This window comes from Squalius cephalus (assembly GCF_949319135.1).
Source record: "Squalius cephalus genome assembly, chromosome: 16".
Classification (NCBI taxonomy): Eukaryota; Metazoa; Chordata; class Actinopteri; order Cypriniformes; family Leuciscidae; genus Squalius; species Squalius cephalus.
The window spans coordinates 28,855,321-28,879,524 of NC_137137.1; the positions used below are offsets into that span (position 1 = coordinate 28,855,321).

At 36.1% G+C, this 24,204-nt stretch overlaps 2 protein-coding genes across 4 annotated transcripts; one reads left to right on the forward strand and one right to left on the reverse strand.

Moving 5' to 3' along the window:
* Nucleotides 1-250: 250 nt before the first annotated feature.
* Nucleotides 251-2,355, reverse strand: ndufa7 (NADH:ubiquinone oxidoreductase subunit A7). Of its 3 annotated transcripts, none has more exons than XM_079897918.1 (4): nt 2,156-2,355; nt 1,760-1,805; nt 891-1,028; nt 251-385 (listed from the first exon to the last, which is right to left on the reverse strand). In XM_079897918.1, the coding sequence occupies exons 1-4, from the start codon at nt 2,334-2,336 to the stop codon at nt 310-312; spliced, it is 441 nt and encodes a 146-aa protein (XP_079754044.1). In that variant the 5' UTR covers nt 2,337-2,355; the 3' UTR covers nt 251-309. The 3 variants fall into 3 exon arrangements, with proteins under 3 accessions (XP_079754044.1, XP_079754046.1, XP_079754045.1); XM_079897920.1 differs by having other exon boundaries at nt 1,760-1,809; nt 2,156-2,343; XM_079897919.1 differs by lacking the exon at nt 2,156-2,355 and adding an exon at nt 2,015-2,149 and having other exon boundaries at nt 1,760-1,809.
* Nucleotides 2,356-4,570: 2,215 nt separating this feature from the next.
* kank3 (KN motif and ankyrin repeat domains 3) lies at nt 4,571-23,520 on the forward strand. The gene is made up of 11 exons (XM_079897538.1): nt 4,571-4,756; nt 14,929-15,010; nt 15,089-16,720; nt 17,141-17,249; nt 17,526-17,750; nt 18,211-18,301; nt 18,415-18,634; nt 19,741-19,883; nt 21,150-21,350; nt 22,347-22,445; nt 22,881-23,520. Exons 2-11 carry the CDS (start codon nt 14,974-14,976, stop codon nt 22,923-22,925), a joined length of 2,802 nt encoding a protein of 933 aa, XP_079753664.1. The 5' UTR covers nt 4,571-4,756; nt 14,929-14,973; the 3' UTR covers nt 22,926-23,520.
* Nucleotides 23,521-24,204: the final 684 nt, after the last annotated feature.

A 24,204-nucleotide genomic window follows, 5' to 3' on the forward strand; every position in this document is an offset into this window, starting at 1 on the left:
ACAGATGTGCAGTGGAAGATTGATTTTCCCATTAGATCTTATTTTTATATTTAAAAGACATTTTTCTCCAATCACTGTTAGTAGGTTGTCACAAGGTTTGCACTTACTTACTAAAAAAGATAAATAAAAACAAACAAATCCTTCTTGTTTATGGTCATCAATTACTCATGAAGTACTAGTAAAGCTGTGAAGACCACAAGAAATAATAATAAAAAAGAATTATAATAATAAACAAAAAGAGTACAATGAATATGTTTCTTGTATATACACATCCTTTATTAAGAGTTACACATATTTTACACCATAAATTTAGTCAGCGCTCACTGGAAGTTCCTTCGGCTGGGGCCCGGGCACAACAGGGCATTTTAGTTTTCCAGAAACATCACTGTGAAACAAAAAAAGAAAATATTAAGAGATTAATGACAATTATTATGGAAAGGCATACTTTGACGGAATTTAAACCCCATTTTCCAAAAAAATCTCATTGAAATTTAAACAAGTAAATTTCATTAAAATATGAATGTATCATTTAAGATGTTTTCAAAACCCTGGCTAATTCATGCACGTATTGAATAAGGCACCAAAAAAAACACCAAATAAGTAACCAAAATAAACCATGACAAAGTGCTATAGATCATGTATACAGTTCTGCTCATAACTTTACACTCCACCTGAAGAATATGCAAGATGCAAATAACATTAAAAGAAAATTAGAGGGATCATAAAAATTGCATTTAATTTTTTTTTGTAAAAAAAGGTATTTACAGCCTATCTAACAATTGTTGTTTAGCTGCCTATTTTGAGGTGTAAAGGAATTTCTACTAAAAAACATAAAATATACACTGTACAAAATATTTTTTAATAATTTAAATTAAGCAATGCCAACCCACCTTCCAGCTGTTAGGGCCTTCTGGGAAGACATGATCACAGACGGAGGAACAGACTCTCTGCGTCCATCTCTCTGACAGTAGTAGTTATTTGCAAATTTATGGCTGGGTCCAACAGGAAGTTTGGGTGGTGGCTGAGTCCTACCATAAATGAAATTAATAAATATTCACCATGGATTAATGATTGCACTTACTGTCTGTCATCATAACTTATTTTGAAAATAAGGTTATTAAAGTAAATATAAATACATAAATATATTGGGCAATTCACATGACAACAACTTTACTGTCTTCAAAGAAAAAGGCCAGTCTTTATATTTCTAGACAGCAAAGACAACTAAATTTAATTATTTCACTGCAGATCCACTGAAATGAAGACAAATTTTTTTTTTTTTTTTTTTATACAAATACTTAAATTTCTACCTTAAATCTGTCAACTACCCATTCATAAAAATCAATAAATATTAATAAAATAAAACGTTGGTTAGATAGTCCGGTAACACTTTACAATAAGATTTCATTAGTTAACATGAACTTAGAATGAACAATACTTCTACAGCATTTATTAATCTTACATAATGTTAATTTCGGCATTTGCTAATACATTAATAAAATCAAAAGTTGTATTTGTTGACATTAGTTAATGCACTGTGAACTAGCGTGAACAAACAATCAACGACTGTATTTTTTATTAACTAACATTAACAAAAAATAATAAATAATGCAAATGTTAGTTTATGTTAGTTAATACATTAACTAATTTTAAGGAATGAGACCTTATTGTAAAGTGTTACTGATAAAGTGATAATCCATTTCAAGACCTCAAAGTATTAGGCTATGTGAAATATGCAAATATATAGCAGCTAAGTTACCTCTTTGCAATTTCGGTGTACCGAAGTTGTAGTTTTGATTGGAGATCTTGCTGTTAAGGAACGAGAAATGTCAATGTAACGTTACTGAACAAAATATTACCTAGACATGAAAATGGCTGTGGCTGTATTACAGAAACATCCTAACTCAGAATCTTATCTGTAACGGTGATGGTAACTTCCCTGAGGAAATAGCCTACATATTTTTAAACCTTAAGTCAAGAATTAGGATGCGAAGTTTCTGTAGCTTCTGCTTACCAACTCAGAGACAAGCAAGCAAATACACACATGAATACACGGACGTTTTGTTTTTTTTCTACCCGTTGTCATTATGTAGCCTACGTCTAACGGTGCATGACTGATAAACGATTAAAATCATCATCATCATCATCATCTCACCCCTGACAAATAATTCCTCAGTCTCTGGATAATTTTTGTAGCCGACGCCATACTTGGTGTCAAGGTGAAATCGCTGTTCACTGTGAATCTGTTGCTGAATCAGTTTTAGTTGAACGATACCCCACAACCATGAAGAGAATGTAAGGGAGTGAAACTGATCCTGGGTCAGATGCAGCAGCATCGAAAGGACCAGCGGGCCGGAAGTCTTTTTCTTATTCTCTGGTTCACATCCGCAAGACTGAGAAGAGCTGCAGAAATTCGCGCCACCTGTCGAATCAAACGCAAACTAACGACATCGACTGCTTAAAGGAATAGTTCACTTAAAAATGAAAATTCTGTCATTATTTACTCACCCTCAAGTTGTTTCTTTCTTCTGCTGAACACAAAGAAAGATATTTTGAAGAATGTCTGTAACCAAACAGTTGATAGACCCCACTGACTTCCATTGTAGAAAAAAAAAAAAAAATACAATGGAAGTCAATGGGGTCCATCAACTGTTTGGTTACAGACATTCTTCAAAATATCTTCTTTTGGGTTCAGCAGAAGAAATAAATTCAAACAGGTTTGTAACAACTTGAGGATGAGTAAATGATGACAAAGTTTTCATTTTTAAGTGAACTATTCCTGATTTAGACGAAAAGCTCTATTAATCACCAATTTAGCCACTTAAAATGTTTAGAGAGAGAGATAATGACTCAATAAGGACAGTTTTTAGATGTAGGTTTAAAACAATAGATAGATGTAACTGATCCAGATATATGTGAATATATAAATATAACAGATTAGGATAGACCAATATATAGGCCTATCCCTTACAAAACAAAAAGTATAGCATATGGAGAAAATATAATGAGATAATACATTTCTATATATGGGAATACATTTCTATACATTCTATACATTTCTATATATATATTTATTATTATTTTTTTTTTTTTTTTGCATATTTCACATTTCATATATGAAAAATGTGATGGTAGGGAAAATGACAACTCTCTTATGGCAACATGTTGTGAAAAATGAGCTTTTACAAATATAAATATATAGTTTCCTCATAATTATATTGCACATGTTGCCATAGGCCTAGTCACCTTTATTTACCTTTATATTGTGCTTTATACAGATTGTTCCAAAGCAGCTTTACAGTGATAAACAGGAAAATAATAAATGATGTAGACAGAATTCGATTCTGCTGTAAAGCAGCACAAAAAACACAAAAGTGTCATTGATCAGCTGAAGTCAGTTCAGTGTTGATTCAGTTCAGTTCAATAACTGTGTATGAAATGAGTACAATTCAGCTATAAAGCAGCTCTAGAGAAAACAGTGATGTCATCATGCACGTAGCTCAATTCAGTTCTCGTCAGTGTCAGTGCAGTCAAGGCAATAATATTGCTGAATATTAAGTGTTCACAACTAAGCAGAGGTGACAGTTGAAAGGAACTCAGACTCCAACAGGTGACAGAAATGGTGAAAAAAAAAAAAAACCTTGGGAAAAACCATACACCATGGGGGGACCAGTCCTCTGGCTAAACAAACGAACATAGTGGAATTATGATTCTAGGCTGCATCACACAAGTCAGATTGTGGATCGATATCATTCAGAACATTTCATCCAACTCCTTCTGCTTGGGATACATCACGCTGCCGTATGGTGGGGAGGAGGTGAATATTTATTGTTACATATATATTGAGTAGCCTATACAGGCCTACAGTATATGTTCAAATATTGCCATATTTTATTACATGTACACGTATATATTATGAAGTGTAGCCTAATATTGAATCTAAAATTGTGTTCATTACAATAAGTAAATATATTGTCACATAGTTTTCAGTATAAAAGCAGCATTTTCGTATGTACTATTCATATTGTAATGGATTAACAACACAATATTATTTGGTAGGCTAGTATATTTTCAGAAGGCCTACATGAAATAATTTAATAAATTAATTGAATTGAATTTAACAAAAGACTGAAATCTGTCAATACAGTTCACATATTAGATCTTCTGCTATTGTTATAGGCTACATGGAACAATGCCATATTGCATAAACATGTTATGACCAAACCCTGCATAAGTATATAAGCCTAATGTATCCAATAATTTTTACATATTAGGCTTTTATTGTGTTCAGGTCTAGTCTATAGCCTATATCAACTTTTAAAAAGCTATTTTTATGCTAACCATACTTTACACATAAGAGCACATCTGCCTGTCTGTGTGAGAATTTGGGCCCCTTGCATTCAATAACTGGGTTTCTTGGGGAATTCCAGTCTGCGATATTCAATATGTGTGCCTGACTCAGATCGGTCTAAATGTAGAGCTCTTGAACATGAAGATTACGACGTAGTTACATGGGTGGGAAGAAATCAGGACCACCCCATTCAAAGCGATGCCAGCAGAAGACACGAGCGCCGCCCATGAGCGCGAGCGATACAGTAAAACACACTATTTCAACTGGATCCCGCCACACACCGTTAATAATTCACGAGCTCGGAATGAACGCTAACTACTGCTCGTCTGACGGCTGAAAATTAATCAGCACATATCCGGATTGTTATAGAGCAAAAAAAACAAAATAGCAAACTTCACCCAAAGGGTAAGAACATTTTCTTGACTTCCAAAAAGTCTGCAGACTATCAGTGTGGAGAGCGCTGTTTCTTCTATTACCAGATTGTTCTTACTTTGATGATAGTTAAAGGGTTTGGTTTAACATAATCGATTTAACAATGATAAAGCTTGGCTGTCACTGCAATAATTTGGTATTTAATACGTTGTATCGCAATAGCCTACATGAGAGATAGGCTACACGGGACTTTATGCCTTTTTGACTTTTTTTTTTTTTTTTTTTGTTCTGGCACGTTTAGTATTTTAACACCAATAGCATTTTCATATATCCGCAGAATAACATAACTAAAGTTTAAACCGAGACAAGGCTTTAGATTAGTTAAAGTCAAGATAAAGAATTGTATGTTAGTGTCAATATGTGTTGGCTATAGTGTAGCCTTTTAGTATCCTTTTATTGCTTCAACAGTAGCCTATGGTACAAATTAATGTCCAATTTCTTTATTGATTGATTGATTGAAGCACAAACCTTTAGTCTTTGCATGGGGGGAAAAATAACTATTAGATATATTAGGCCTATATAAGCTAAAATTAATTTAGTTTTTGTACACAAACTAGTGTTCACTGCGTTCATGAAGCTCAACCATTTAACCCTGTTTGCAAAGTTATTGTGTTCGCAAATGTATTAAATGAATGGGAAGATTATAGGTTTACAGAAAACAATTTGGTGCCAAACAAGCTATTGAGTGATTAAACTAGTGAAGGGTTACATCTCAAACCCTTATATTCTGAAGCATTTTTCTTTTATTAAAACATTTAACCTGATTTATTTATTATGTTTATTTAATGTTTGTTGTAAGAAAAATAATGTCACAGATATCAGGGTTTTAATTTGCATTCAAACATGCCCTAAATTATGGTAACAGGATTGCAAAAAAATGATGTATGACAATACAAAATAGAAAAAAAGGTGATATGTGTTTTAGCTGTTTTGTACCATGCATACTCAAAGTCTCTTTACTTGGAACGCAATGAATAAATTAATATTATTAATAAAAATAATAAATGCTATGAACAAAGGGAGAAAACAGTTCAAAATGAAGAATTGTGGCATTGCATAACCTATGTTATCTGCAGACAAAACTACCATTAACAATAGAGTTTAATGTTGTTGTCCCAAAAAAGTTCTGTAGCTTGAAAATTAAACTTGCCTCCAAAACACTAAAGAATCACATGCTTCAGGTCTCATGATTCTATTTATGGGCCATTCCTCTGTCTGGGTCGCCCCTCCACTTGCCCTTCTCCTTTTACATATTAAGTGGAATACATGCAAATAATTACATTCAGAACAATGCTGACATGTATATTGTGCTTTCCTAATATATCATAATAGTAAAAACTGATTGTTGTGTGCCCCATACTAAGTAAGGCTGGCTTTTGCTGCTTTGCACTGATTATTATGTGTTAAATGTGGTCTAATACAATCTCATCCTTAATCTAATATAGTTAAATAGTGGGACATGATTTGACTCACTTTCCTGACAATAGTTCTTTGTTCATCCGAATTTGTATAAGTTGTTTACAGGCGAATAGAGCCTGCAGTGTTCACAGCAGCATGTTCTAGAGACTTTCTCTTCCTCTAAATCACATTATTTGTCGGTATGTGTGGATAATACCGAACACTGTACCAGCCTGGGAGACAGAGCTCTGTCTGAAAACGTTAAACCAATTAGCACATCACAAAGTTAGTGCCTTTATATCTGTACGTTTACAGACATCAGCATAGAACATTTTAAAGTGGTCTTTGACTTAGTTTTTTGTTTGCTTTTATCTGTTCTGTGACAGTTCATTTATATGTATGTATTTAACAGATACTTGTATCTAAAGCGACTTACAAAAGAGGAACAAAAACAATTTGTCAAATAGCCAACAATATTCATAATATAACATGCTTGGTTAATTAGACAGCCATACGAGGAGGGAAGCTGGGAAAGAGGAGAAATGCAGAGAAGACAGTGAAGTTAAATTATACAATGGAGTTCAATGAAAGTCAGTGAAGGGTATTATTTAGTCTCCACATGAAGTTATCTGAATGTTTAGCACAACAATAATGACTGCGTTAATTCTTAAAAAAATAGAGGTGACATGAAAGTGATTCCATAAAAGAACCATTTTGTAGCCAGTGTGAAGAAAATACAATTGGATGTATAGGAAACTTGTGGCAGTATGAGCCTTTCAAATCAGTTCAAATCAGCCAATTTTTTACAGTTCACATAGTTATTGTAATTGAATTTAGAGATCTAAGGTTTAGTGACATCGGGTTGGCAGACATGAGGTATGTGTGTGTGTGTGTGTGTTTGAAGGGATGGGGACATCAATTCAGTAGTTATGTCTGGCATGAAGTTAGCAAAATGGCAGAAATGCAGGCAGAGAATTTAAAATGTTCCTTGTCTGGACTTTGTTGATTCAACAAGCTCATGTGCGACTAGGGGTGTAGCGGTACATGCATTCGTCCCGAACTGTCACGGTAAGGACGAAATGATTCGGTGCATGCAGTCAGACGAAGAATACAGTCAGTCACAGTTACTGGCGATCCACACTCCAATCCAAAAGGTGGCGCACTCTGTAATGCGATGCTGTTTGCTAACTGCCACAACAGGAAAAAGAGCAGAAGAATAACAGCGCATGTGTGAATGACTTGAGCGCTTGAAAACAAGTCCCCTAGACAAGTGCACTCGTCGAATGCATCTCACAGACAAAAGAGTATACTTTGAAAGGCTCGCACACTCACAATTATAGTTGCTTATTAGCATGCATATTGCTAGGATATTGACTGTTTATTCGTACTTATAAAGCACATATTAATACCTTATTCTGCATGATACCTTATTGTACATCCCTTAATCATAAGCAGTAATTATGGGTTTATTGAGACAAAAGTCATAGTTAATAGTTAGTTAATAGTGAGAGTTGGACACTAAATTTAAGTGTGGCCATTCTTCGTATTGTACCGAACTCGTATTGAACCGTGACCCCAAAACCGAGGTACATACCGAACTGTGACTTTTGTGTACTGTTACACCCCTAGCGACTATCAAACTTTCTCTCTTGCACTACTTGACACTTCAAATGATCTATGAAGTGGAAGAAACATACTGTCATGTACTGTTATGGGAGAGCTACCTACCCTGAATTTGGAAGTTGGAAGTTGGAAATAGACTCATGTAAGATCAACCTTCTGCTTGTCAAGGCCAAGAATACCCCAGAATAAACACACATAAAGTGCTAGATATAATGAACTGAACATTCTGTTCATGCAGAGGTGAGCTTGATTACAACTTTGCATATAGATTTGTCATAATGAATACTGACACATACTATGCTTGCGAAGCTGTTTTGAGTGGTTGTTGGTTGCTTGTCTAGTGCTACAAGTCAAAAGAGCCCAACCTCAAGTATCCATGACATTCTGGTGTCTGGGGTCCCTCCTTCAAAAGTGACCTCTTAAAAGTAATAGCACACTTCTCCTAAACAAGCAGCATAATTTGAGGCTTGCAATAATGAACAAAAGACATGAGACACTTACTGCTCTTGACTGAATAACCTCTGTTGCTTTAATAAGAATCAGTGTATGAAGACTTCAGATGCAAAAGCCTCTAAGTGCCATCTGAAATTTTCTTCTAAAATTAGCATTTTTATCAAGCTCGTATATTTAGGTTCAGTAATTTCACTTTAATGACAAATAATAGGTCATTTTCATTGCCATTAAAGTGAAATAACTAAACATAAACATACAAGCTTGATAAAAATGATCATTCTAGAAGAAAATTTCAGATGGCACTTCTTCGTATGTTTAATACATACAGTGAAGACTAAGCAGCGCTTTATTTTTACATTTGATTATTCAGTTTCTGCTGTTAAATGAACCCAATGTAAGCCTACCTGAAACCCTAAATCCCCTTGTTACACTGATGTTAAAATGACTCTTACTTATGCTACAGTAAAACACTGCTGTCCACTATCAGAAGTTGTAGGGATGCTTTCTTCTGACAAAAAGAATGTGAAAAAAATGTATGTTGGTTATATAATTTTAAATACATTTGAAATATGCTTTTTATTTATTTTACACACTTTAAGCACGGTCATGCTTAAAGACACACATTTAAGCATTATCAAATATCGCATTATTAAATGAGTTATCGGATATCGCATTGTTCTTCAATATCGTGCAGCCCTATTTTTTGCTCAGTGTGGGAAATTTACATAACCCGATGTTTGAGTATGTGCAGCAATAGCAGTGATGCTTGCTGAAGAAAGCACCACTAAATAATGACTCCACTGTCTGTTACTGGCCTTGAGAATCTGTTTTTACTTCTGTAAATTAGCTTCTTTTTTTTTCACAGGAAAAGTTCATTTTCTGAAGCAGCTTTTAGAAACAATGGAAGGATGTTGCTGTTATTGACCAAACTGTGTCAAAGCAGCTGGCCTCTATCAGGCTTTTTTAAAGATGCACTAAGTAGTGTTTTACACCAAAAAAATAAATAATAGTTTTTTTTCTATGTAAGTGTGTAAAATGGTGCATGTTGAGAGATTGTTCCATCTGTCAGTATTTTTTTTTTTTTTTCAAGCCATACTACTAGCCAGTAAAACAATTGCATAATGTTCTTTTTGATCACCCTCTTGTTGGAAAAGATAGCATTAATATATAGCATTAACCTTGTTGTGCAGTCATTAAAACATTGCAAGAGCACTCTCATGTTTTGCCATTCTGTTGATACACATCTAGTGTACTGCATGCTCTATGTTGGCATGCTGTTTCATTTTCTATAAAGATAAATGCAGTTTTGTTTTTATAATTCTGTGTGTGGCATAACATGCTTTTTAAAAAGAGTGGTGCAGGTATGACTTCAGAACCCGGAAGTCTAATTCACCCGCTGGTTCGCTGATTTTCCTATGGAGTTTTATAATGGGGTTTTTCAATTTATGAGTAAAATAAAGCCTGTGGTGTGGTAAACATAACTTGATGATACTTTGATGTTTTGTTCTACAATATGTACACTGCACACGCTCACAAACCAAGCTGTCTTATCTAGTTACTTGTTAAAAACGTAAATTTTCAAAAATGAAACGTCAAAGTATAGTCAAGTTATGTTTACCACAGGCTTTATTTTACACATAAATCGACAACCCCCATTATAAAATCCCATAGGATCCCACAGCGACGAATTACAGTAGTCTCCCGGGTTCTGACGTCATACCTGCTCCACTCTATTTTACAAAAAATGAACTAAACCTAAAAATACAGTTCTTCTCATGAATATGTGATTTAGTTAGTAAGTGCTTCAAACGAAATTGAATCTTTTTTAAATATTTGATGCCGCGAATCTCAAACTGGCAAATCTAGCGATTAGCTCTTTTTCAAAAGTGTCTATTGTCAGCTTTCCTGCAGCTAGGTCATGGGTTCGATTCCCAGGGAAAGCAAGAACTGATAAGAATGTAAAATGTGTACCTTGGATAAAAGCGTCTGCCAAATGCATAAATGTAAATGTAGCAACAACTTGCAAATGTTTGTTAAAACGACACTTCTAAATTGTAAATGGCGCGCTTTGACCCCTCGAAAGCTAGTCCGTTTTGAACGGGCAGTTTTTTAACTAAACATTTCTTTGTGTGCTTTTTTTGTGTGCAATATGAGTCAGATGTTCAGTTAACAGACCTTGGGTGTGCCGTCTGACGCTGAGACTAGTAAAAATGTAACCCTATTATCATTTAATCAATTATTTTTTTCATAGATGTGAACTGATATGAGATTAGAAGGATTCAGCCATCTTCAAAGCCAATTCACGTCGAGTGAAGTTTGTTAGACGTGCACATAAGCATGATAAATGTGATTGATGCTCACTGAATAACATGTTTTGGTCTTTAAAATAAAATCTTATTTCCTGGAGCATCTACAACTTTAAACATTAGCTTTTGTATCCTGAAGGGACTAGGGATGTCGTTTTTAGAGCATTTGCACTGGCTTCATTTCTTTGTTTATTTTTCCTAGCCCGGTCCTTGAGGAAACAGCTTTTGCTATATTGATCAAATGTCTAGCACTCACTGTCCTGAAAGACAATAGCTGCTTTTCCAGGAGACCCTGGGGTCTTATCAGGCCCACTTCCCTTCAGGAAAGAGCAGCTGTGTTGCTGCGCAGGCTGGGACACTGGTAAAACAACAATGCAATGCACAGTCTTTCTGTAGCTTAAAAGAATAGTTCACCCAAAAATGAAGACTCTAAAGCCATGAAGACAAAGGGCACTATGAAGTACTATAAAATAATTCCAAAGATGAACAGAAAAAGAGATATTTAGCAGAATGCTTTTACATAAAACAAGGTAATTACAGAGCTCCGAAATGACAAATGCAATAAAAGAATCATGTTTCCATATAAATGTGCTCTATATTCCAATATTTCTTAGTTCACACAAAATGAAAATTGTGTCATCATTTACTTTAATTCATCTTCAAAACACAAATTAAGAGAAGTTTCTGTTCCTCCATTGAAAGTCCACACACAAGCAAAACTTTGGCATTACAAAAAGGTCATTGTAAAACTAATCCATGTGAATCGAGCAGATTAATCCAAGCCTTGTGAAGATATATGATTGCTTTATATGATGGACAGATTTAATTCACATCTAAACAATGATTAACACACTTAGAGCACATCAAATGTGGTAAAGACAGAAGCTCAAATGTGAGCGTGTGATGCGCAAGAACCAATGAGGTTCAGAGCCAATAAACAACAAAAAATTTTCAGTTATTTACTGAAAAATATAATGGCCTTTATTTCTAACTATTCCCATCTATCTATTCCCATCATATTGCTTCAGAATATATGAAATATAGCGCACAAGTTGTATAGACTACGTTTATGGTGCTTACTGTTTCTTTTTTGGGACTTGAAAACCTCTGGTAACTCTATGATTCCATTATATGGAAAGGAGAAGCCTAGGCATTCTGCTAAATATCTAATTTTGTGTTCTATTGAAGGAAGTCACATGGGTTTCAAACAACATGAATGTGCATAAATGATGACAATTGTTTGGTGTGCTATTCCTTAACGTCTTGTGATTGGACACAGTTTCCTGACAGTGCTTTAAGGCTGGCGTCAGAAGGCTCTGTCAAAGATTTTTATGGGACTGCCCACTCATAAAAATGGCCCTGTTATAAGTAAGATGTGACCTTACCCAGCCTGTAGAGTTCACATAACATATAATGGGAATAGAGACCTCCTGCTTCCTCTGCAGGAAAACGGGAGGGAGTGCTATGAGGTCACTTTCAAAACATGACTCCCATTCAGACAACGCCACAGTGAAAGATTTGTTCCAGTTATTTGCCTGCTCTGAGAAGTCACTGTTCCCATGTTCAAAGTGTTGAATGTTATTCACAAAGCTCTTATTTTATTATGGACCAGAACTAAGTGAAAGAATGAAAGTTACAGGGTTATAACACAGATTTCTTCTGATTTGACTTGACAAGCACTGAAATAGATGATATACAGTAACAGTCAAACGTTTGAACTCGATTGAACTTATGCTTCTCGTCTTCTTAAAAATCGAAAGATTTCCCACTTAATGGACAAATATAAACAAGTGTCCAGCATATGTGGAAACTTCTTTTATAATGTTCAGAATGCTTCCCTGGAATTACCTCATGAATTTGGATCAATGTCCAAGTGTCCCGAGTTGGAATCTGAGGATGGCAACTTTGGAGAAGCTAAAATTAGTCAATACATAATTTCCATACTTCCATTTGTGTTATTTTGTAGTTGTGATGATTCCAAAATGTGGAAAAACATAATGACAAAAAAAGGGTAGGTGTGTCCAAACTTTCATCTTGTAGTGTAAATGTCCAGTTCTTTGTCAAATGGTGGATACCGCTTTTGTTTTTGTGAGCCTGGTATGTTTGTAGCATGCTGGTTAAGAAGCGCTGGAGTTAGACAGGAATGTGTTTTTCCCCTCTTGCCTTGTAATTAGACTGTTACCAGCAGGCAAACACAGTGATACCTCTCAGCTCACAGCTGGAGGGACGGGGAAGTCCTGCAAGCTGCAAATCAAGAGAACACGCTTTGAGTTGACAGGCTAGACTGTAGTATTTGCAGGGACTGGAAACCTGGTCAGCTGCATGCACAACATGCTGGATTGCGCCAGATACAGTCAGTTTGTCCAATGCAAAACATATTGAAGCATTCGGGTTCAGTCTCCACATGGTACCGTTACTTTGCTCAGTCAGTGGAAAAAACAGCATTGGCCTGTTAAATGTGATCAAACGGTACGCAGTATGCTTTTAATTAGACACAGCCTTTGCCAGCACCACTTAAACCAGTGTAGTGCTTCTGTTTTTTTTCTTTTTTCTGCTCATTATATCCTGCATTCAAGCCGTTTGCTGCCTTTGTGGAGTCTTTGTGCTTGAATGACATGTCCGAGCCTGGTCATATTAGCACTGTGTGAAATAGGAAGTGTCTGGTGGAATGTGCCTGGGGCTCTGTGAAAACAGTTATGTGTAACATGCTTCCCCTCCTCTGACAGGGTGTGTGTGTGTGTTTTAACTATATTTCCATGGCCTGCTCTGTCCGTTGGTATTGGAATTTAGCATGCTAAAGGATGTGCATAATATTTGTTATTAATAATATGTGAGGTGTGTGTTATTTATTGAAATCATATAAAATGAAGTGGTGCCATGATGATATAGTGATACACTATATTGGATGCATGGTAATAATTACTGTCGGGACCACAATGAAAACTCAGAAATAATTAATGAATGAGAAATATTTAATATTCTGCTCTAAGGTCACTGATCAAAAAGCAAATTGAAGACATTAAGCAGTGAACTTCTTTGTACAATAGGTCATATATTTTCTTCATTTAGATGCAAAATGCTGTTTATCATTCTTAAATCATGGTGGAAAATATGATCATCGGGTTTTGTTCATGTCAGCTCAGCTTAAGTGTTGCTGTCATTAAAGGTTCCGTAAGCGATTTCTTAGAAACACTGTTGAAAGTGGATCTGACCGAGCACCAAAACACACTTGTAGCAAATCAGCAGTAAGGGGTGTATACACTCATGAGGAAGGAGGTGCCTGTGCTGCATAGCGTGGTCGTGCATTTAGGAGCAAAGCTATCAAGATAGACGTGTGATCCTTTTGAGTAGGAGTAGGTGTTTGTTTTGGTGATTTCAAATATCAACAGCGTTTCTCAGAAATCGCTTACTGCACCTTTAAACTAAAAGGGTGACATACTATGATGACATACTAAGCACTAAAAATTTTCACTAAAAGTGTAATGCTAATAATATAATTTGTAGTATTACCATGGTACCATGGCCAAAGAAAACCCATGTATTCCCTCTCAACAATATTTTAATCTAATTCTATAGATGCACTGAACAGCAGAATCTTTTTTTTTTTTTTCAATTTAATATATTTGGCTTTATATAGGGGGTTGTATAAGGATATTTACAATAGTAGTCAAGAATGAAGCTCAAAATTGGTCAAACTTGATAAATTATTATAGTACATTAAATGAGTTTAAAGTAGCAAAATTACACATTTATTTATTTTGCAGATGAATTTTTTTTTAAAAATAAGAAATTAAGAAAAGACAAGCAATTTATCAGTCAGAAAAATGAATAATGCTACAATACTACAAGTGTGCAATACTACAATCTAAGCGTTTAACAGTAATGCATAACCCATTATACTACAAAAATAAAAAGATCATGGTATGCAATAAGCTAATGTTATCAGCTGTATTTATTGTCAGCCAAATCTTGTTTTGATATTACCCATTAAGTTTGCTGGAGAGCTAACCACATTATTCAGACGATCACAAAAACCTCAGGACTATGTGTCTAAAAACAGCTATTTCAATTATGTAAGACCAGAGCATGTTTCAGCTAGAAACTGTCATCTTGGCGTATCCATCATTGCTGTGACTGAATAAACATGCAATGCAACATGTCAATTATAACAATCTAGGACCTACCATTGGCTCAACCCTTAAAACCTTGATAGCGAACACATATAGATCAAAAACATGTTGTAGAATCAAACAGTCTAGAGATGCTTTTAGGTTCAGTTGCAGGTCACCAGCTCTGCAGCTCCCAAACTATTTTTTCATTAGTCTGATTTTTCTATGGCACTGAAATTTTGTTTTTTGCTTGCAGGTGTGCTGATTTGTCTTCTGGAGGGGCAACAGAAGGCTCCCTAAAATGACCCAATCGGTGCACATAACCTCCAAACTGCCAAGTAAGTAGATGTTTTGCTGCTCTCGATAGATAGTATCGTTTCAAGATGAACTAATCATCTGCTATGTTTGCATTGCAGATCTGAGTGCCCCTTTTCATTGCTCTACTGAGGAAGAAACAGATCAAGGTGGCTCCTATTCTGTACAGACACCCTACGGATTCCAGCTGGACCTTGATTTTCTCAAGTATGTTGAAGAAATCGAGAGTGGACACAGCATTCGTAGAGCTAATGTGAACCCTCGGAGGGGATCTCGGGGTGACCGTGGGCACCAGCGGAATGTGGGTATTGGGGGTCGGACTAGTGGTTGGACCTCCACTGAGTCCCTTTCCTCAACAACCAGTGAAAATGGCCCTACTAACCAACCTTTTCTCCAGAGCACAATTGCATCACCTAGTAAATCACAACCACTTTCTCCATTACCAGTGGTCAGTCCCAGTCAACCTACTTGGTCCAAAGTGCCACCACCACCTCCACCACGCAACCCTAGGGTAGAGAGAACACTTCTCGAAACTAGCCTTCGTCTGCAACAGGAGCAGAGTCAGTTTTCAAATGGTTTAGGCTCTAATTTGTCCGACCTTTCCAAAGTGAGTTCCAAAGCCAGTGGATCTAATAGGGACTTCTCTGTAGCTTCTTCTCAGCTTGCTTCAGATGCTCACTTGCTGCAGATATCCCCTGTTGTGCAGACACCCCTTTCCGGGATCTGGACCAGAGCAAGTCCTCAGACATCTGGAAGGAGCACTCCAGCCTCCAACTCAGGAACTTTGCCTCCTGGGCAGCTTCAGACAGTCCGGGAACAGATGGCCACAGCCCTTAGGCAGCTGAGAGAGATGGAAGAGAAAGTGAAAGGAGTACCGGCTCTGGAAAGAGAAGTTGCCATGCTCCGTGCAGAAAAGGAAAGATTGGCTCTGGAACTTCGAAAGAAAACAGAAGAACTTGATGCAACGCTCAAATTACAAGTCTCCACTGATGCAGTAGTGGACGCCTTTCAACCAGGACCCCTACCATCGCCATCACTTTGGAATAAAGGGCCAGAGAGCAAAAGTGATGAACAAGATAAAAAGCAAACCACCTCTCCTGTAGAAAAAATATCCATAGCAGTAGGTAGTGACATTCCTCTTGAGACTGTGGTATTCTTCAATCGTCAAGCACTCAAGGATGCTGCTGTCGAAACTACTATTGATGTTTGTCATGCAGCTATTGCGACTGAGGCTACGGTCATGCATGATGAGGGAATTCAGACTGGAGTGGATACAGAAGATGTGGCAGTTTGGGTAACAGAGTCATTTCTAGGGCTAAAAAGTGAGACAGAACGAGAAATTGATACCCTGCAACACACTATCAAATTTCAACAAGAGTCAATCCAGGTTCTTGAGACACAATTAACTCAGACCAGCCAAGATCTTGAAACTTTAAGGGCTCAGGAAATTGTGAGGACGTCTAAGATTATGTTGGACAAAGAGACAATAGCAAAACCAGAGGCAGTCAATGCCCAAATGCAAACATGTCCTGCTGAAGTTTGTTCAGTTGGAGTGTTGTTTCCAGATGTGACTGACCCGGAGTACATTTTAAAAAATGACCAAAGCGTTCAAACAGATCCTGTGGAATCTTCAAAGGAAAAAACTGTGGAGTTAGTAAGCATTGGTATCCAGTGGGAATGTCTCTACGTCACTGATGCACAAGACAGTGAAGAACAGACAACTTCTGCAGAGAGTAAGCATTGTTATTTTTAAATGTCAACCATTTTTTTTTACTTTCTTAAAGCATGTTCTTGTTCATACTTTGCACAGTTATTCCAAAGAAAAAAATTGCCTTGTTAAGATAAATGCTCCGCTTTTGCACTGCTACTTTACTGTTGGAGGTAATACAGCCTCTCTAACATGGTGCCAGTAGTTAACGCAGTTAATAAATGCAGCAATAATTTAAAGCCTGTTAGCATTCATGTAATCATAATCACACAATCACAACAAGTTACGGCACAATCCAGTCAATTTAGAATGGATAAAATCAAATCCAACCATACATTTATTACTTGTGTAATATCCTTTATCTCAAAAGTATTGAGAATGCTGTTTCATGATGATTTAAATATATCTGGAAAACCCCTTCAAGAGTGATTTCTTTGCAATAAAGTTGCAGGCCCTCTGAAATCTATCATGAAGAGGAAGGATGGGAGTGGTGCTGGTGCAGCTTCCAGTGGTGGCAAAAAGAGCTTGAAGTTTGTTGGAATTCTAAATGGAGGGTGAGTTGCTAGAGCAGATTTTTAAACAGTTAAATATTGTTAGGCATGGTACAAAGTGCCTTTACTATAATAACATCAACTTCACCGACTGCGTCTCACGGCGAATTGCTTTTATAAAATGGCAACAATAGTAATATGATAAAAGACAATTACATTTTTTAATTATAATAAATAATTCTCATGCCAAGTAACAAATGTATGTATATCATTGGCTTCCATCTTGGCTCTTGCATTTTGATGATACTATACTGAATTTCTCCACCTAAATTCTTGCAGGTATGAGTCTACCTCTAGTGAAGAGGATGAAGAAGAGGATGAAGAGAGTTCCTCTGATGGAAGTGAGGCTGGTGCATGTTCAGACAGCAGCGTGGAAGAAGAGGCAGCTCTAGAGGATACATCTGAAGAAGAGATGAATATAAATGTGGATGAAACTGATAGTGATGAAAACATGCCAGCTGGGACTGAAGATTTAAAGGATCAGGCAGACGAAGTGAAGGAAAAGTAAGTGCATGTAGATTTTTGTGATGACAGAAATGTCACATATCACAAAACAGTTTTGTCTTTTAGTCCACATGTCTTGGCTTTAAATTAATCTCTTTGCTAGATTCCTCCTAAAAATAAATTTTAAGCAAAAAAATGAGGTCCAAAAATATTATTGACTCATCTTTTACTACAGATTTTTTTAATCATCGTTCAGTGCTATGAAATAATTAAAGCCTATTGGCAAAAAAAGAAGTAATGAGCATCAAATATGTCCTGAAAAAAAGCAATCTCAGAATGTTTTATGTCGAATTCAGTGAAAAAATGGTGGATGAAGTTGGGAGAAATATATTTCATTCAATACCAAAAATAAAAATCAATAAAAAAGTAGTTTGCCTTAAATGTGCAGTAAGCAATTTCCAAGAAATGCTCTATGTATAGACATATACATATACAACACTAAATGGACATTATCTTACAGGTTTGAACTAAGTGCCAAAATGCGAGAGGCTTGTCTAATTGTGAAGAACCATCTTAATGATGGAGCCAAAACAGTGAAGAGTAAAGAAGTGGTAGGAACAAATTACACATATTACATTTTATTCACATTGTGGTTATTATTCCAAATGAATCAATTCATTCCAGTAAAACTTGACTTTGAGTAAAACTTTGTTTACTTCCACAGTTGTCCAGCACTCATATCGTTCAGCTGGAGTGGTTCCGAGTATCCAGTGCAAAGATGGTCCAGCCGTTACGTGTGTCAAATTACCTGATGGCTTTCTCAGAGGTCTCCCCCATCCTTCTGGAACACATAGTCAACATGACCGACGGCAATGGCAACACTGCTTTACACTACAGCGTCTCCCATTCCAACTTTGCTGTTGTGGACCTGCTGCTTGACACAGGTTAATTGAATTTTTTTCAGAATAACATGCGATTATAACAATCAGTACCTAATAGTGTTCCTGAATTCATTCTTTTGCAAAGGAAGTAATGTAGTAAATGAATGTAAGTTTGAGAATTCATCAACTTTTGGTGTCCTTAAAATATACAGCTAGCACGGTTGAATAAAGGCCCATTCGTGCCAAGGACGATAACTATAATGATAATAATAATGATAAAGACATAGTTAGAAAAAACGACAATAATGGCACAGAGAAACAATTTTATAGAAATCACTTTCAGAACGATTTTTTCAGCTGATGAAGGATACGAACATTGACAGCCAATAATAATCCATCTGGCTTTAAAGAGCTCAAGCATTTAAAGCCTCAGACGACAAAACTGCAATGTGCGCTTAGAATAAACAGAACAATATCGTCCGCTCGCGTGGACGCTATTATATTTATCGTTATAGTTATTTTATCATTTTAGTTCTTGATTTGAATGGGTCTTAAACCATGGGAAAATGCACCCAGCTACATTACTTAGCTTAATGCTAGGAAAAGTATGTTCGATTTCTCTTATACACAAAATAAGTAAGCTTGAGTTCTTATGGGGAGAAGAATTTATTGAAGGTAGTAGTGTCACACAGTTCTTCAGCAACAATGTTAGCATGTTGGCCTTTGAAGAATCTTAACCCAAAGTTCTGTCTGTGGAACTGAACTTTATACCTGCTACAAACAATAGATACAATGCTGTTAGGACCTTCCACATGAGATCCTGCAATACACCCATTAGATATTCTAATTCTATGGGCCATTTGGACGTACTGTATGGGCCATCTGGCAGTATAGGTTAATTGATTCACTAATCAGTTTCTATGGGCCATACGTCTGAATGGGCTTTTTGGTTCACACCTTTACAAACACAGTTTCAATTTATAGCATCTGAGGCACATTAATAAAGTAAATGCATCTGACCAAAGATAACTGAAATACACATAATCTTTTAGCATCTTTATACACTATATGGCATTGAGCTGTTCTGAGTTGTCCAATGTTTGGGACATTGTTACAATACAGGCAACTTCAGGCAAAGCATATTCAGCTTTGTGTGTGTTCATGTGCAGGCATGTGCAATGTTGATCAGCAAAATAAAGCCGGATATACAGCTGTGATGCTGGCAGCCCTTTCAGCGGTGAAGGAAGAGGACGACATGGCAGTCGTCCAGAAACTCTTCCGTCTGGGCAACGTCAATGCCAAGGCGAGCCAAGTAAGTCACCCGGTTAATTAGATATTCATCTGCGATTATATCCTCTGCTAATTTGAGAATGACATTTCAAGTCATGTTCCTAAAAATTAAGGTTTATTATTGCCATCTATTGTTCCATGAAGAATCTAGCATCCATGGATTCTTTTCATTGCACAAAAGGTTGTTTATAGTGGAAAAAGGTTCTTCAGAATATCAAAATGTTCTTTTAAGGACTGTTCACTGAAAGATTTGGTGAACTTAAAATGGTTCTTCTATGGCATCACTGCGAAAACCCCTTTTTGGAACTTTTATTTTTGAAGTTATGAGTTTAACAGTTTAACAGAATGCTCTCTATTCATTATGGAATACATGTACACAACTGTTGAAAGGTTTGGGGTCAATAAGATTTTGTTTTTAGTATATTAATACTTTTATTCAATTGATCAAAAGTGACAGTGAAGACATTTATAATGTTACAAAAGATTTCTATTTCAGTAAATACAGTACTTCTGAACTTTCTATTTTGCAAAGCATCCTAAAAAGAACAATGTTTCCACACAAATAAAAGCAGCACAAAGGTTTTCAGCATTGATAATAATAAGAAATGCTTTTTGAGCATCAAATCAGCATGATTTCTGAATAGATCATTGAAGACTGAAAAATTCTGCTTTGCCTTGACAGGAATAAATGACATCATTTTACAATATATTAAAACATATAAACATATTTTTATATTTCACAATACTACTATGTGTTTGAACAAACAAATGCAGCTTTGATGAGCATAAGACACTTATTTCAAAAACATTAAAAAAGCGTACCAACCCCAAAGTTTCAACCGGTAGTGTCCCATTAAAAAGATTTTCTGATATCAGTCAAAAGTTTGGACTCTCAAGTTTTATACACTTAAAAATGTATGTAAGTCATTGTCATTTCATTAGATAAAAAAAAACAAAAAACAAGTGGAATTCATTTTAAAGAAAGTTAATCACAGGCAAAATGGCTCAGAAAAGCTAAGTTCTGAGAACATTTGCAGATTTGCAACATTTGCCACTTGGTTTGATATTTTGCATGTAACGCAATGAAATTCAGATATTACATTCAGTCTGGCTTAATTGTCTAAATAATATTTAGGGGCTACTATATATCAGTTTTTGTGCACATTTAAAAAAAAGTAAAAACAGATTACTGCATTTTAGAGTGTAAGTTAATGAAAGGGATGCATTGATTGCCAGACAAAAGACCCTTTAGTTAAACGCTCCTATCTCTCGTCCTGTCTGTGGTTAGGCAGGACAGACGGCTTTGATGCTGGCCGTGAGTCATGGGCGGCAGGAGATGGTGCGAGCCCTGCTTGATTGTGGTGCAAACGTGAACATCCAAGATGACGAGGGCTCCACTGCTCTGATGTGTGCAAGCGAACACGGTCGAGCTGAGATTGTCTCCTTGCTGCTGGAGCAGCCGGGGTGTGATATTTCGGTTGTGGACAATGTGAGTACCCCACAAATACCTTCATACAACCATGATGACACACTTTCGGCATAACACTGTATCCTAAAATAAAGCCATCCCAGACAACAACATAGTGTCGGCCCAGATCCGGGCCGTGTGGAATCCACGTGTACAAGATGTGGGCCGGATCTGGGCCGACGCTATGTTGCTGTCTGGGATAAATTATTAAATTGTTGGCCACACTAACATTCAAATGAAGGTGAACACACTATTTCTGACGTGAATACATGGTTGACCAACTACATTTGAAATACTTTATTCCACAATGCAATGAGATCAGATTGACCTTCCAATTCTAGTGTGACAATTAGAGAAATAAATTTTAGCCATGATTTTTTTCTTATGACTAATGTTTCAGTGTTATATTCTTATTATAAAGCCACCTTGAGCTTGTCTTACTTGATTGAACCAACCAGACTTTGGGTTAAAAATGAATAATAATCATTTTTATTTTCAATATTATAATTGAATGCTATAGAAGCTTGTTTCTGCCTCAGAGTAAAAAATAAAATAAATATTTTCACAATTGTGAGTTTATATCTTACAAATCTGACCTTTATAACGCGCAATTGCGACTTTATACCATGCAATTCTTACTTTATAACTCGCAATTGCGACTTTACATCACACAATTGTGAGGAAAAAAAGTCAGAATTGTGAGATAAAAAGTCATTTTTTATTCTGTGGCGGAAACAAGCTTCCATAAGAAGCAGATAAATGGTGTATTTTAAGATTTTGATTTTATTGTTCTAAAGTCATTTCCTGTTGGCCATATACAGTATGTGGGGCCCAAAGTAATTGTGTATGTTTGAAATCCTGTGCAGTCGCTTGTTCCATTATAGTAGGATATTGTACTGTGTGTTTTCCAGAAAATGATGTCACAGAATAAGTCACACCCTTAATGTTGTGGGACCTGGTATTCAACCCAACAATGCATTATGGTTAAATGTATGCCCTTTGGCTTCTTTCCTTTAGGATGGCAGTAATGCTCTCTCCATTGCCCTGGAGGCATCCCACAATGACATTGCAGTTCTACTGTATGCCCACATGAACTACTCTAAAACGCAGGCGGAAGTAAGTCCTCTCCCACTGACCATTTATGTTAAGTAGAACAAGCAGTTTAATTACTTTTAATGGTCACTTTACAAAACTTGTTAAAGTGATGCAAGTAAAATAAAGATATTAATTCAGTAAAATGTAGGGCGAGACTTGATTTCAGCAGTTTGGGATTGATTGGGTTATGAATGCTACACACCAAAATGGAGCCAGATGTGAATGGGAGTTTGTTGAAGCAATGCCGAAATAGTTGTTTGATTACTGGTTAACATTACCCAACAGTCCATGCAACCTAATTGACATCAGATTAAAAGGAGATGTAAATAGTGCACAAAATGAATGAAAAATTAGTACATTCATTTAAAATGTAATAATTCAAATTGTATAATTCTGGTGAGAAATAAGTTACCATTGTGGTTACTAACATAACTTTTGTGTTTGTTCTTTGTTTAGGCATCACCTAAAGCCAGTCCTAGAAAAACATGGCCCTCAGAGTGACATACTGTATGGACACATTAAGTACAAAAAGGATATAAAAATAAGATTAACCAGCTTTACTAGAGGATTAATAATGTCTGTTACAAGTTTATATTTTTTCACTGAATACTTTTTTTATTCACGTTTAATGCTCTATACCGCAACATTACTATGTAAAATATTATGTAAACATTAATGTAGGTAAGATCTTTAATCTTCAACAGGTGTATTTACTATAGTAAATGTATTGTTCTACCGTGATATCGTGTTTAAATAAGCAAATAAGGTATTTGGGATGATAACAGCGAAATCATGTGCAATGTGCAAATCATAATAACATAATAACGTGTCCTGTTGTTCAGATATGAGGACGAAGTATTGCAGAAGATTAGGCTGAATCTTTCATCCCACGTTTGAGAAACTCAACCCCTAAATAATCATTAATCTCACGCATTGTGGCTTCATAATGCAGGCAACCTGTGACCGCTGTAATTACATGCTGTTTGAAAAAGGGCAGCAGAAAACACCTACATGGACTCCACCCTTGTTTTCTACCACAGTTCTACATTTATTTTTATCCTCCAATCTAATTGGATAAAACTCAGAGTCAGCCATTACATACATAGTCTGTCATGTCTGGATTTGATGGTGGTATCCCCCCCCCGCCCCCCCCCCCCTCCCCCCGCCCCCCTCCCCCCCCCCCCCCTTGTGATCTGTTGTTTGAACTAAATGGACATTGTCTGGCTTTTAAAAAAAGAGATATGGACCAATCACAGAAGGGTTAAACAGAATTGAACTTAAAAACTGAAGAAATTATATCAGTCAGGAATAGCTCCAAAACATATTTAGACGAATCAAAACAAGTGACATTTGAAAGAAAAATAGCACTTTTCAGATGTTAAGCTTAAAATCATGATACTTTGTGGTTGTGAAATGTTAGTAGAACATATAGTTAATGTGATTAACTAATCTGTGGTTACTCTGTTAGGACACTTACGTAAGATTTATTTTCCATTTATAATTATTTGCTGTCCGTCAGAGTTTGCTTGGTTCACTAACGTCAATACACTGATAACTGAACTCAGCACTTTACACAAATTAAGAAACCAGGTGTTGAGTTAAATACCTGTAAAATTCTTAAACTAAACTAGAATGTTTACTGTAGATTTCAATTACAGACAATCTTTAATGTTGCCCAAAGATGCTGCAGCAACACTGTAAGCAGGCAAACGTCCTTTAGTTGCTCCTTTAAACATATTTTGATGTATTCAATTGTACTATTTTTTTTTTTTTACCATAC

What these genes read in the sequence shown, in the direction of transcription:
- ndufa7 (XM_079897918.1), bottom strand. Translation starts at nt 2,336, where the DNA reads ATGCTGCTGCATCTGACCCAGGATCAGTTTCACTCCCTTACATTCTCT. An exon ending in TGAGGAATTATTTGTCAGGG is followed by an intron (nt 1,806 to 2,155) that starts GTGAGATGATGA and finishes CTTAACAGCAAG; the next exon opens with ATCTCCAATCAAAACTACAA. An exon ending in TACACCGAAATTGCAAAGAG is followed by an intron (nt 1,029 to 1,759) that starts GTAACTTAGCTG and finishes CATTTATGGTAG; the next exon opens with GACTCAGCCACCACCCAAAC.
- kank3 (XM_079897538.1), top strand. Translation starts at nt 14,974, where the DNA reads ATGACCCAATCGGTGCACATAACCTCCAAACTGCCAA. An exon ending in CATAACCTCCAAACTGCCAA is followed by an intron (nt 15,011 to 15,088) that starts GTAAGTAGATGT and finishes TTTGCATTGCAG; the next exon opens with ATCTGAGTGCCCCTTTTCAT. An exon ending in GCAGACGAAGTGAAGGAAAA is followed by an intron (nt 17,751 to 18,210) that starts GTAAGTGCATGT and finishes ATTATCTTACAG; the next exon opens with GTTTGAACTAAGTGCCAAAA.